This window comes from Coturnix japonica, unplaced genomic scaffold, assembly GCF_054131305.1.
Source record: "Coturnix japonica strain WE unplaced genomic scaffold, WE-NBRP24 Scf040, whole genome shotgun sequence".
NCBI lineage: Eukaryota > Metazoa > Chordata > Aves > Galliformes > Phasianidae > Coturnix > Coturnix japonica.
In genome coordinates this window covers 2,667,501-2,682,109 of record NW_028188943.1, presented here as the reverse complement: position 1 = coordinate 2,682,109, position 14,609 = coordinate 2,667,501, and the positions used below count along the sequence as shown (strand labels likewise).

The window sequence follows — 14,609 nt, the reverse complement described above, 5'->3', positions numbered from 1 at the left end:
AGCCCTGCCCGCATCCTAAGCCCTGCCCAGAGGTGCGGGGCCCACTGCATAGGCCCTGAGCCTGCAGCTGATGGGGGCTGCTCTGCTCTTTCCAGTTCTGCTTCGTCTGTGGCACTTTGGGGGCCAGCATCACCTGCGCAGAGCCGGGATGTGAGAGGAGCTTCCATCTCCCCTGCGCCCACGAGGGCCAATGTGTCACCCAGTACTTTGGAGTGTTCAGGTAAGAGCTGCCAGGTGTGTCCTGTGGGCCTCTAACCCTGCTGTCAGCACCAGCCAAAGCAGCAAGGAACGCGCTGTGACACCTCCCAGCAGCCTGACAGAGCCAGAGCCAAGGCCTGGGGCTCCTTCCCATTCCTCTGCCCTCCTGGCAGCCCTTCTCACCTCGCCCATCCCTTCCATCTTCCTCCAGGTCCTTCTGCAGGGTGCACCGCCCACAGCAGACAGTGCAGGCAGCACCGGAGCCGGACACGACCTGTGTCATCTGCATGGAGCCTGTAGGTGACAGCAGGTCGTACAGCACCATGGTGTGCGCAGCCTGCCAACACGCCTGGTTCCACCGGGCCTGCATCCAGGTAGGAGCCCTCCCCTCGCCCTGCAGGCACCGCAGGCGCTCAGCAGAACCAGGCCCGGCTCACATCCACACTGCTTGTGTTTCTGCTGCAGAGAATGGCCTTGAGCTCTGGGTATCTCAGCATCCAGTGCCCCCACTGCAGAGAGAGACAGACATTTCTTCGAGACTTGCTGACTGTGGGGATCCATATCCCAGACAGGTTGGTGTCTTTCATCCAGCTCTTGAGATGTGAGGGCACATGAGCTGTGCCTGCCCAAGGACTGCCCCGCAAGGCCTGGCCCTTGGCAGCCATTAACATGGGCCTCAGTGTCATTGGGAAGCTGGAAGCAGGGATAAGGTGGATGGGGATGGATTTCATGGGTTAGTTTTAGTTCTGGGTCAGTGAGCGCTCATCACATTCCCTCTCTTCTCTGGCAGATTTCCAGAATTCTACGACAACAACGTCTATGAAGCGCTGGCAGTTTGGTATCGACGGTGCCATGCCAGAAACTGCCTTTACCCCTATGGCAGATTGCGGTCAGGAGAGGGGTGAGTGTCCTCAGCTGCCCTCTGGGGCTCTGTGTGGCATCGCAGCCTCACCACGGGCTGGGGGAGCACAGACTGAGCACCAGAGCTGTGCCGGGCACTCCCTGGCTCACGGCACTTTGTCCTCACGGCCACAACCTGTTGCTTTCCACAGGCCCTGGCAGCTGCTCCTCTGCAGCTACTGTGCTGCACGAGGCACACACCGCCGTTGCTCCTACCTGAGTAATAGCAGAACCGAATGGGATTGCAACGTCTGTGCTGGAGAGGGCACCTGTAAGAGGCAAACAGCCGCGTGCTGCTGGGCTGGGGCCAGGCCAGGCCTGGCAGCGGCTGCTCAGAGCGGCCCTGCTCAAATCCCTCCATCCCGGGATAAACGGGAGCCAGTTCCACCCCATGGCTGGAATTCCATCCTGCTCACCTTCCTGCCTTCCCTTACAGCCTCCAGCACCAGCTCAGCTCTTGCTGGCCTTGGCACCACCAGCCAGCAGGGACTGCAGCCATCTCAGAGCTCCCTGACACCCGAGAGCAGCAGCTCCGACACCACCAGCGAGCACGGACTGCAGGCAACCGAAAGCTCTTTGACAACAGAGAGCAGCAGCTCCATCACCACCAGACAGGCACCCTCGGAGCCAGCTATCCAGTCTTGTGTGCCTGAGAGCAGCGGCCTGTCCATCCAGCGCAGGACGGACCGCAGGAGAGGCATGCCACACCTACAGAGGGATGAAAACACCTTTAATGAGTCAAGAAGACACCGTAGAAGAATCCATAATGCTGCCCCAATTGCTGAGAGCAGCAGCTCAGACTCTGCCAGCCAGGGGACCTCTCGGTCCTCGAGGAGCTGTCCTGCACTGGGATACAACCTCAGGTGCAGGCAGGGACTGCGGGCCCAGACAAGAAGCCGCTCTCCATTGCGGCACTGGGCCCCAGAATCTCTGAGCCGGCCCCAGAGACACCTTGGGAGCAGGCAGACAGCAAGCCCAGGTGCTCAGAGCTGCAGCTACACCACACCGGCAGCACCAGGGTCCTCCAGGGCTTCCAGAACAGCCGACGGAAGCCCATCCAGACATCCAGCGCGGGCCCGGACTCGAAGCCGCTCGCCTCTCCATCGTCGGGCTGCAGAGACCGGCAGCCAGCCCCGAAGACGCCGCACGAGCCGGTCCAGGCGGCGAGGGCCAGCCCAGGGCCGGAGCCGCTCCCGGGTAACACGTCGGGCCCGGCACATCACCAGCCAGCCCTAGTGATGCCTCGGGAGTATTATTTATATAGTTTATTTTATGATATAATATTATTTATTTATTTATTATTATTATACATATGTTTATTATATCCCTTAATAAATTTCCCCACCCTATTTCTGTGTCATGTTTGGCTTTGTTATAAATCACTCGCAATGTCAATAGTACCGTGCAGTGTAAAGGCCGGGGCTGCTCCAGGCACTGCTGCACACTGTGTGCGATAAGCAAAACCCATGGCAAAAAGCACTCTGTGATAGACAGTTAGCAATGTTTCAGCTGTTCCTGTATATCAGTTAACATCACCAGCTGGCCCTACTGATGTCATAGGAGCAGCCGTGAACGATCTCCCCTTCCTGTCCAATGTCATCTGAATCCATCCCTGTGGTCCTTGTTCCAGTGATGTTCTTTCCTCTTCCTGAGTCTCTGGAAATCATCTGCATGGAAGGCAGACTGGAGCTTCCTATTGTACTTCATCCGAGTACTCCTTGAAAAGCAGGAGTGTACCTGTAGAGCAGAGGGAGCAAGGCTTTGAGATTATCTGGTCCTGCTCTGATATGGAGGACAAACGAAACTGTTATCTCCCTCCTGGTCGTAGGAATAGAAAATGTGTTTTGTGTGACTGTTTATTCAAATGTACTTGTTATCATCAGTTATCTGCTGTATGATTCTGTTAATAGATATTCTCACATAAAAATTAGGGTAAAACGGTTGGGAAAGAAGGGTAGGAATTGCAGCAGGTGGTGAGAAGGAAGGAAGCACAAACGATCTGAGCATGATACATCCTTATGAAGCCTGCCTTTTATTTCCTGTGTTTAGAAAAAACAGTTCTCACTTGATGGCTTTTGTTCAATCAGTGAGAAAATGAGCTATAAAAGCAGAGATAGGGAGGAGTTAACCAGCTTCCAATTTAGTGTGTTACAATTTGCTTCAGTAATAATAATAATAATAATAATAAAAAGAACAATCCTGGGAAACATAATTTTATAAACGAAGACTAGTAAATCAATAAGTACTATATGACTAATCATTTGCTGTTTTCTTGGTGGAGGAAGGTAGAGCTGTGATCAGAAACCAAAAGCGATGCCCCCGGCTTCTCTGCAGTCCTGATAAATTCTGCTTTACTGTAATCCACGAGAAAGGAGATTTCCACAAAGAGTGTAAACTAATGCTGGTAAATGGCATTAGGGTCTCTGCCCGCTATTATTGATTCATTCTGTGGAAAGATAATGAAATCCATTTGATGTTAGATGAGTTAATTCTTAAAAAAAGCTGCATTTTTGGGCAACAAAGTGTTTCAGGCTGAGATGCAGAGGTCGGGGGTGACTTCATCACTGACACAGTCCCCAGCTGTGGTGGGACTTCATGTAACAGCTACTTAAGCATGGGTTTGACTTGAGGCTCATAGACAGTCCTGTGGGCTTCAGTAAGAAAGGCAGGTCCTTCCATGCTGCTGCTGTGGGGCTCACGTTGGAACAGTTAGGGACAGACAGAAATAACACATAAAGCCTTTCCTTTGTAAGCACTTGAGCATCTTACCTGGTTTGGGGAGCAGCCTTAGAGCCTGCTGCACAGATACTGAGGAGGAGGCAGGGGCTGTGTCTTCTCCTAGGGAGCAGAACCTGTTCTCTCTCTTGCATAGCTGTGGCCTACACGATAGCTTTGTCAGCTCTCATATGCTGCAGTTCATAATCCCCTCTGCTTCACCAGAGCAGTTTTTCAAAGGTTCATAGTGTAAAACACATCACCCAAAAGATACAGATTCACCTCTTTGAAGAGTTTTGTTTTTCACATGGCCCCATTAGCAATACACTTCCCCATATGACAGCAGGCTGAGCAGAGCTTACCATACGAGTGATGCTATCTAAGCACATCCAAACCCACGATTGCTTCTGAGCAGAGATGGAGAAATGGACATCAACAAAAGCAATTCTGGTTTGCCAGGAAGACCCGGTGTGTGATTTCTACCACATCCCACACAGCAGGCAGGAGAAAACAAACTCCAGATTAGCTGAATTCCTTCTGCGACCGAACCTGTGTTTTTGAAAGAGCCTGCTTCAGTACACAAGTGTTTGTGGGAGATTAGTCCCTATTAACTAATAACCTTTGATTATGTTTATTCCCACAGCTTGTTTGCTCAGGTGTTTGTCACACTGAAGCAGAAATATGCTTTGGTGACACAGCTTGTTCATGGCTCAGCCTGCATTTTTGTGATTTCTTGGCACCTGAATGATGGATTACTATTTTCTGAGCGAATCCCTTCTCTGAAAGGCCTTCCATGCAAGGAAGGGCTCTGGGGTAATTAGAAAAACAATAACCTTGGCATACCCTCCTGATTTGTTTTTAATGAAATTAGGTGTGCAGAGGGTAGATGCTTCGTCCAGAGTCAAATAGTGAATAAGTGGCAGAACTGACATTCCTTGTTCCTGCTCCATGCCTCCAACAAGCAGTCCAGTCGGCTTCCCCTGCCTTCCAGGCTGTTGGGTGGTTAAAGGCTATCTGTCTGCTTGCTTTTTCATACAGAATTATAACAAAAAAAAGCCAACGTCATGTATGGGGAAGCCTTGCACTGACACAGACTGGATCAGATTAATTAACAGAATGCACACTGTGTCCTCAGCCAGTGCTCAGCAGCTCAGTTGTAGTAAACTGATGTTACCTTTAGAACAACCCTGTGAAGCATCATCTCCATAGGGATAAGGAAATATAAACAGAGTGAATGAAGTTATTTGTCCAAATCCACAGAGGCAATCTTGGACAGAGCTTTGGTCTCCTCTCTGTTAGACTGCACTGCACATCTCTGCCTGGGTGCTGAAAAAAAAGGGAGCTCCTGGACAAATGAGTGAGGAGCTTCCAGGACCTCAGCCTTGAATTTGGAAGATTCACATTTCTAAAGCTGTTGTCACTCTGGCAGCAATCCTTTGGAAAGGTAACATTACCTCTTGACAACTCGACGTGGGTGCAGTGCCTCTGCAAAACTGTGCTGTCCATGTAAGTGTGCACCAGGATATGTGAAGGAAGGCAGGTAATGTGGTAACAGAAATGCTGCACCAGCACACCTATGTCTCTAGAGAAAGGGCTTTTCTGGAGAAGATGGCACTAGATGCCCTTGTAAAAGGACAAGAAGTTCTGTGCAATGAGATGCACAGCCATTGCATTGCCTTGGCCTTAGCTGCAGGGGTTTGCCTTTAAAAAGGGGCTGAGGGGAATTCTGAACCTCTTGAAAGACAGCGCTAGGTCTTCATTCCCACTCTTCATTTCTAAACCCCTACACCTCTTATTTTTTTATTTCCTGGGCTATAACTATAAGCTGCCCGAATTGCTGGTTTTCAATCTGCTTCCCACTGGTCCCGTCGCAAAATCTGATAGACTAAATACCCTTTTCTCTGTAGAGCTGGTGCTGGGTTGAAAGTGGTGAAGGCTGAAGTCCTGCCTCGGTGTTTTGAGGTGGTGTTCCTCAGGTGACAGCGCTGCAAGCTTTCCAAACCATATTGCCGCGGGAGTCACATTTGGGATCTGCTCCTTGTGGCATTTTTGTGGTGACACTCTCCAGCCAGTTCATCATCTGAAGGGAGAGAAACTGGACTCTCTTGTCTAAGAGCAGAAGGCTTTGCTGGAACTGAAGACCAGATAATGTACTGACAGGCTCACGTCCCTGTACAGGACCTGACTTTGCTGTCTTTCAGAGAACATTTAAGGTAAGTTTAATGGACAGATTTCTCTATTAGTAGCTGGACTGGTACTGCCAGTTCTTTGAATCATAAACCAGGTGCAGTAATTACTGTCACGCTGCTCTGTGTTGATTTTCTACCAAAGAGTATAAGACTCTTCTTGCCATTCCTACTTCCATCCCATCCATCTCTGATCAGATCAACGTGGCTGACTTTGCTTCTTTTCTGGGGTAAAAGCACATATCTTTGTAGATAGCTCAGATGCCATCTGTCAGAGGTAAACGAGGATGCCCACCTTTACATTTGCGAATGAAATAGTATTCAGGATGTTGGAGAGATGTGTGATGTTAGGGGGTAATGAAGTGAGGAGACTGCTACTGTGCCTCCATATATTAAGGTAATCGTGGCTGAAACAGGGGGGAGCAAAGCAGATCTAGGCTGAACAAATAAGTTCTCATATGTCAGCATCATGAGATGCAGCAGCTCCTATGCATCTCCACATGTCTGCCTGTTACAGGAACATGAAAATGTGTGCATGGCCACATAAACAAGCACAAACACTGTGACACAGCAAAAAGTGCCTGCAAGAAGAGAGAGCTAAAAAAGACTGATGGAATGATAGCAGCATCCAAACTTCCTGCCAGGGTGTGCTGTGGGTGGCAGGATAAATCTATTTCTTCCCCTCTAGGAACAGCTGCCTGCTGGAGAGAACCAGGCAGTGTACTAGCTTAGCATTGCAGTTTATTAGAAGAGTTTCTTAATAAACGGGTCAGAGCGATAGAAGAGCCATTCCAGTGCTGAAAGCTGAGGAGCTGCTGTTCCTTGTTCATGGAGACTTGGTGGAAGAGGAAGCAGCTAAGAGACAGACTTTAGCCATGGGAGGGAAAAGGATAGGAAGCTGCATTCCAGTTGGTCCACAAGGAACATTTGTTGCTTGCAGCTTAAGGGATTTATTCCTTACTTAATGTGTTACAGCCTCAGGGAAGGTGGGAAGGATCACTCTGCTGCTTATCTGCCAGTGTATCTCTAAACTGGTGCTTGTTAGTATGGAGAAGCTGATAGCATCCCTCTGGTACACTCAGACTAGAGCTAGCAGTTGCTTGGAGTCTGTTCTCAGCCAAACCTTGTCTCCTCAGTGCTCACTGTTGCTCGGAGTCCTGTGTTTTCTGACTTAAAAACTTTGGGCTACCTTGGCCATAATGAAGATGTCCTCGCTTGGGCTGAAGTCTGTTACCTCTCTGAGCAGCAGGTCTCTCTTGAAGGCCTTGACATGCTGCCTAATGTCTGGCTACACATAATGATCTACAGCATGATGAAACAAACGTCTGACTGCAAAAAAGGTGGGTGTTTGCTTTACTCGTAGAAGTCCCCACCCGTCTGGGGAAAGTCTAATGACATCAAAAGGGTTGGAGGACTGAATCACTGTCAGAGGCCTCCCTGTGCTCCAGTCCTACAAGGCAGCTCAGCAGAGCCCAGAGTTAGGAAAGAACCTCATAAGGGTTAAAAACATCCATCAGTGAGCACTGGCCCATGGCTGAGGCCAAGTCAGGCTCCAACAGTTGCTCTCACAGTCATCTTATTGCAGTGGAGTGGGTCAGGCATATCTCAGGCAAAGGTCTCCCACCCCAAAAGGCATATGCGAAAAGAGAAACCCTATGCAAAACATTGGTGCATCCAGCTTTCCTCAGTTTCCTGGTTCTTAGGAGTGTTTCTGGATCATTTCAATTCTTAAAAATTAAAATACTAAAGTAATACCAAAACAGTCATCAAGCATTCCCTGCACGAGAATATCTTTTAGTAAATAAAAATCTTGGTAACTTTAGGTATCCCTTTTTATTTACTGCATATGTGGTTTCCAGCAAATAAAAGTTCAGATGTGTTTTCAAGACAAAAAAGAGGTAGAAAAATATCGACAAAAATGTCATGGGCTCCTGACGAAGAAGAAATGGGTCTATTTCAGACCCTGTAAAAATGGATGGAGACTTGAAATGTCATTCAAGATGGGTTTATGTGCCCAAAAGCTTTCCTCAGTTTTTTCTTTCCCTCCAGCTATAATGATCGGTCTTTTAAAAGATATTAGCCTTATTGACATCCTTAGATGATCACAGCACAACCACCTTGCTGCCACAATCTCTAAATTCCAGCCTTCCTCCCCCTGCTCTCCCTCCTCCTCTGTGCACTGTGCCTGAGGATGCTCAGTCCTGACTCTGACCTCTGTTTGGGTAAATGCTGTCCCTGGTGTAGGGCAAGTCGCTGTGGTGCTGCTCTCAGAATGCCCTGTGCAGGCAGACTTGGTGGCTTCCTTACGCTGTGCTAACATTTCTGGTGATCCTCATAGTAAAACTTGGCAGATAACAGGGTTTTATACAAAGAGATGCACATTTCTGTGTAATTTTCTCCCTTTTGTTACTAATCATATCACTGCAAAACATAGTTTACAGCATTATAAATAGGATCTGTTGCTGGAGGGGATTGTACAGCTTCTGTCAACTTTTCAGCGCCCAAATGTGAAACAGAAGCAATTAAATTCCGAGGGGAAAAAAGTTACAGCGTGGAACACATCAGAAATCAGGTCATGAATTCACACAGATGGGAAAGCCAGGAAGCAGAGGGAAAGCAGGATTTTGATTGACTCACCGTCAACAGTAAATGAGCCATTGGCGGTTTACTGTCAATTTTTTGCCTTTTAATCTTCAAGTTCCAGAGGTGATGGCACCCTCCTCAACCCACTGCTTGGGGGAGGGGAAGGAGAGGGAAGTGGGGCAGGAAAAGCCATGGCCAGAGTTCAGGTGAGAGCAGGGTCAGCATCACAGAGGGAGGAAGGCAGGTTTTTTTGTTCTCTAAATCTAATAAGCAGAGCTAAAATTAAACAATATCCAGGCGATACATTCATGAGCATTAAAAATATGCCACCCGAAAGGCATCCTGAGGTCTCCGCAGATTAAATAATAATAGTTTTGTGTTAGTAACTAGAGGTATTGGCCAGCTCCAAACCCCACAGTGGGAACTGCCATACAAACATAACTGAGTGCAATGCTTGCTCTGGGGAGGCAGGAAGGAGCAGACACCTCCCAGCTGAAGGCAAGAGCTTCTGTTTGCTCTTATAAAGCATCTGCTGAATTGCTTGTGAGGAAGGGGATGCAGTGCTCAAATCACTCCTCTCCTGTGTCAGCCCAGTGTCCTCCAGTGCAAAACCAGCTGCAAGCTGGCAGCGCACAGCAGGGCACTGCACAGGAGCTGCTTGCTAAGGCTGTGCCCAAAGGCTGTCCCAGACTCAATGGGATTTTGCAAACCATGTGTGTTTTTAGCATGTAGCAACTCAGTATAGACCTCCTTTTCGAGCAGCAGTGCAGAGCTTCTGAGAATGAAGCAATCAGTTATAAAAGTAACCTTGCAGCTAAGCTTCAAGGGGGGAGTTCTACACGCCAGCAAATTTTTGCTGTTTATTCATTCTAGACATACTTACAGACTAATTCTCCTCTTACTCTGATTTTATATCAATTACTCACCATTGATTGAGTGGAGTTAATTTAAATTTACAGCAGTGTAAGTGAGGAAAAGCTGCTCATAATCAGCAGCAAGTTCATTTTGCCACCTTTACTCACCATGAATAGTACCTCACTCATTGAATAATCCTATAAATTCCTCTCGGGGTTTCTTGCAGAATAGGATATGTGATCTGAGTAAGGATGGCAAACACTTTTCATACTTTTCAAATCAATTACTCCAGCAGACTGGACTTGGTGATACAGCACCAGATTCTATGTGTACACCCAAGATTTATAGAGAAAAACGACCTGGTAATACTGTGTGTCCTGTAAAAAAGGAGCAAGGCCATGCCACGATTTAAACCCTTGAGTCAGAGCTGACACAAAGAATTCAAACTTAATCTGAGAGCCTCAGATGTTCAGCTATGCATTCTTCATAATATTCTTATGTGCAGATTTTAATGGCATTTCCTGCCTACTGCATGGCTTGGAGTTTGGGAGAGGTGTGATGTAAGAAAGGAGAAAAAACATTATCACAGCACTATTTGGGCAGACACCATTGGAACACTCTTTTCCATGAGAGACCATCCATTCACATTGTGTATTTTCATGCGCTTCGGAAGTGATTACTTGATTTCCTCTTACTGTTAGAAAAAGAAAATGAAATGGTATTAGAGCAGGGTAATACTTGCTAAATTTTTAACTAAGAAACCACATTCACAATGGCAGCCCTTATGCAGCCTATGCTTGTTGCAATGCTATGCTGAGATGGTAATAGCAGGGCAGCAAAGTCTTTGGATACAGCAAATGAGAACAAACCCAAATGCAGCAGCCACAGATGGAGAAGTGAAAGACAAGAATTGCCTACCTCTGTAGAGCCTCAGGTAGGCAGGGACTGCCAGCAAGAGATGCCCTCAGCTCCACTGCCAACCCTTAAATGAGGTCTGGGAAGGGGTGAATCCTGCCTCCACCCCTTCCAGTTATTCAGCTGCACTGCTTGCACCTGAGCTCTCCTGGGTTGGCCCTGCCTTCCCACCTGCTCCATCACTGTTTCAGACCATGACTGAGCATCTCCACAAGGGATTTCCCTGAATGAGACCAGCTTCATTAAGGGCTGATGAACTCAGAATTCCTCAGTAGTGGATCAGTTTTACATTTCCTATGTTAAATCAAAGCTTAGAAACTTAAGAATTAAGTTATATGTTTTTGTTTTTACCAGAACAATTTTGTTATCACTCAGGAGACATAGAGAAATGTATAAAATAATTAACCACACTTATTAATCATTTGAGAATGATTTATCTTGAAGACAAACACTCAGTAAGCAGAAATTATATTAAATTCTTAATCAAACAAAATAGAAGCTTAGAACAAAAGCCCTTTTATAGGGTTATCTGATGTGATCTACAGTAGGAGATAGGATCTGTGCCTCTGCAGAGGATTGTGTATTCTTTCTGTTGAGCCAGCCATTTTGCCAGGGGATAGGCCTAAAACTGTATGTTTTTCTTGCTTTGCCAATCCAAAGGAACAGGAAAGGATGCAGAGATCAGGAAGCAGCAGAGCTGATGTCAAGAACAAGCTCAAGAGGCATGGATTGATTTCCTTCAGTTTAAGTCCTCGGCCCTACAGCAGGATCTGTTATCACTGTGATACAGGGTGGATATGTGTCCATGCACTCAGGTACGTTGCCAATTCTACTATCATGATTCAGACCCTATTGTTACTGAAGAGGTGGAGAGGGAATCTCCCCCAGTGTAGGTGGAAGGGCGGCAGCTGTACGTGGTGCAGACACAGCCCTGGTGATGGCTGAGACCAGAGGTCAGGATTGCACAGCCTGTGCCTGGCTCTGCACGTTGCGTGACAAATGGAAATTGCTTGTCTCTACCTGACTGCATGTGTTTCCACTTGATGGGTTTTGTATTTACGTGTCTACATTGGAGGAATGTGCAAGTATGGAAGCGCAGAAATTTTCAGGACCTGTAAGCAACCTGGCTTCTTTGATTTCTTCTTTTAAAAATAGTTCTGTGATTCTTTTCTAACAGGAAAAAAAAAAAAAAAAAAAAAAAAAAAAAGCATTCTTTCAGCAAAATGAATAAGAGACACAAAGATGTTTTGATATCTGAGATGACTCCATATCAGTGAAGCCATCTCATGAGTCTCATGGTGATACTGCTGGCCACACACACTTGGCAATGAGCAGCTGAGCCAACCTTAGTTCTATATCAAGCCCAGGGAATGGTAGGGCAATTTTAGTGTGTGCAGGGCAAAGCAGGTGTTCTGTGGCATGGACAAGGCAGCAGATGTGACCAATAGGTGCATCCATAGATGTTTGTGTGGTTTGTGGTGGGCAAATCAGGAAAATGCAAATAGGAACTTGTTTACATTTGCTATTGATCTGTTAGATTATTTATTTGACCTTCTGCTTCAATTCATTGCCACTTACAGTCCTGCCTACTTAGACTGTAAACCTTTCAGGAAAAGGATTATTCCTAGCCTGGAGGCTTCTTGATATTGCGTGAATCCCCAGGTGATTCTGTGATAATAATAACAGTCAAGAAGACAGGAAAAAAAAGGTTTTAAATGCACTGTGGTAAATGCTTGCAAGGGAAGATTCATGGAAACACCAGAAGAAATGGGGTAACCTTGATATGGATACGTCTAAACTAGTAACTAAAAGAGTTGGAGAGAAAGACTGGGGAAGGACCATATAACCAACAGGCAGACAACTGAACTATATTTAAGATGGTCGTTTTTAAAAGGAAGCTTATGGAAGGGAATTTTGCTCTAGTTACAGGCAAAACAGTGGGAACTAGACTCAAAGGGCCAAATAACTCCCATCTCTGGTCTGGTGTCCAGCATACACAGGGAAAGGACACAAAGTCAGCAGCCTGTGTGATAAGAGCATCCCAAGTTCTTGCATCCCCAGGTCTTGCCATTGCTTTCCCCAGAGATGCTCAGAGCTGCTCTGAATTCCCTGCTGAGACCCTGACCTCTTGTCCTGCAGATTACACAGCTGGTTGGCTAAAACCTCTCTGGCACAGACAGCGTTCCCAAGGAATACACATGGATCTCTGCTCAGGAGCAGAGGGAGGCAGAGAGGTACAGAGAGCCCTTGGAGGCTTTCATCTGCCTTGTCAGCGAGTCTGGCTATTTCTCCCTGGCTGCAGAAGCCAGCTATGATTTAAAGTGAGTTATCAGCTTGCCTCTAATCATATTTCAGTAGTTTGCTACTGTTAATAGCTTCCAATATAGCTGATATCCAGAGGAATTCTGGACCCAGTCCTGACTGTGATACTGCTCAGGGTAACAACTCCATGCAGACAATTGCTGTTATACAGACATTTCCAAAACTGCAAGGGAAGCTCCATAACTCAGCAAACACCAAATGCAAAGTTAGCAAACACAAACCTGAGTCTTCTCTTGGGTATCCAGTGCCATCTTTAAACCCAACCTTTACAAAGCAGCAATGTTTGAGGTGGTGCACAGAATAGGTGGAGCTTTATGAACAAACAGCTAGTCAGTATTTTATTTCCTTCTCATTGTTTGGCATATGGCTGCAGGCTTTGCTTGCTGGACACAATTCAAACCATACTCTGGAGAGAAGATCATTAATTTTGTCAGAGTGGGTTTTTTGGGGGGGTCATAGCAGCAAGCTGCCAACTAACTTAGTTGCACAGCATCTCAGGTTGGTGCGGGCAGATGATGGGTTTGGGTTTCTGTTTGGGAGGCAGGGATGTTACAGTAGGGAATTTCCTAGTTTTGTGCTGCTCAATTTAAATCCCCTATGTCTAATTTTTAGGTCCGACTTAGCGTTATGAAGCATCTCTCATTTTAACCATTTATTTTATCCATTAGTTTTGGTTGGAGTCAGGGACCGAGAACACAGGGCCAACCCAATGGGTGGGTGATCTCTCCTGGTGCTTGGTTTAATCATTTTGCTTAGTACTGGGAAAATCCATCCCTCTAGACATTCAGGCATGGATTGTAGACATGAAATGTAGACATTCAGCAACATCAGCCTTGAGACCTTCCTCTTCTTTCTTTGCAGTTCCTGGTATTTGCTGTACCTCTTCATCCCTGCAATAGACAAGTAGAGATCCTATGGAAAACATCCACTCTCAGTCAAACATCTTGCTCTTCTGAAGCATAGGTCTGCCATGTGCAATGTGTGAATCAGGCTTCTGCCTGCAAATAGTATGTGATAGAACAGGAAGGGACCAGATTGCTAGAAATATGTGCAAAGGAGCTGGATTTGCTAGGTCTTCATGTTACATTTGCACCTGCTATTTCCTGCCTTCTAAATACATGACATTTCAGTATCAGCAATTTCTTCAGGGCTTTGCTTCTCTTATGTATGCTTGTGCACGTATATGTGCATAAATTCATTGGGGGTTTTTTTTGTTGGTTTTTTTTGTTGGTTTTTTTTTTGTTTTTTTGTGGTTTTTTGTTTGTTTGTTTGTTTGTTTGTTTTTGTAAAAGCAAACTGAAACTTCAGAAATTCCATCGTGTGAGTTGAGCTTCATTCCTAGGTGATTCATTGGTTACATGGGAACATTTATCCAGACTGTATAGACTTCTACCATCCGGGCTGTGGGAGTACCTGATAGCAGGAGTGCGTGGTTATCTTCCTTGTAGGTCAGCTGAAGGTCCACGCTGAAGGACAAGGCACTTGCAGGCACGTAAGCTGAAGAACAGAATGCAGAGTCCACGGAAACTTGCCGCCCATCAACGATAAGAAAGAAGAATGGACTCCTGTTGTAGAAGATGGGAGAGTGAAACAGATGCCTTGGCTCAACAAAACACCAGTACGAGCTGGTTTGGACTACCCCCCACTAAAAGGTTGGAAGTTCACAGCGGGGTAGACTACTAGCCTTCATCCAATGACCACCGGAGGCCCCCACCCCATTTTTAGGACGCATGTTCAAGAGAGTCGGACAATATGTTAATAATTTCTCAGAATTCCAGGCCATTTCTGTGAAACGTAATGAATATGTAAATGTTCTGTCTGTAAATATGTACCTAGAGCTTTTCTTGGAGTGCGAGTCCTCTTGGAGGAGGAGATATCCCCCTCGCATCTGGCGCCATGATGAGCATAGCTGCTTTATAAGCTTACGTGGGTTAT

General features: G+C 46.5%; 1 protein-coding gene and 1 long non-coding RNA gene across 2 annotated transcripts in view; both read left to right on the top strand.

Moving 5' to 3' along the window:
• Positions 1-14,210, top strand: part of LOC146752983 (uncharacterized) — a 41,854-nt gene extending 27,644 nt beyond the window's left edge. The window contains exons 2-3 of the long non-coding RNA XR_014940314.1: positions 11,013-11,167; positions 14,123-14,210. This is a non-coding gene — a long non-coding RNA (uncharacterized LOC146752983). The remainder of the gene's footprint in view (positions 1-11,012; positions 11,168-14,122) is intronic.
• On the top strand, positions 485-2,475 carry LOC146752984 (uncharacterized). The gene is made up of 3 exons (XM_085531095.1): positions 485-770; positions 989-1,099; positions 1,251-2,475. Exons 1-3 carry the CDS (start codon positions 667-669, stop codon positions 2,332-2,334), a joined length of 1,299 nt encoding a protein of 432 aa, XP_085387221.1. The 5' UTR covers positions 485-666; the 3' UTR covers positions 2,335-2,475.
• Positions 14,211-14,609: the final 399 nt, after the last annotated feature.

Excerpts from the sequence above, each read along its gene's own strand:
- LOC146752984 (XM_085531095.1), top strand. The coding sequence starts at position 667 with ATGGCCTTGAGCTCTGGGTATCTCAGCATCCAGTGCCCCCACTGCAGA. Across the intron at positions 771-988 it reads GGGATCCATATCCCAGACAG|ATTTCCAGAATTCTACGACA; the intron begins GTTGGTGTCTTT and ends CTTCTCTGGCAG. Across the intron at positions 1,100-1,250 it reads AGATTGCGGTCAGGAGAGGG|GCCCTGGCAGCTGCTCCTCT; the intron begins GTGAGTGTCCTC and ends TGCTTTCCACAG.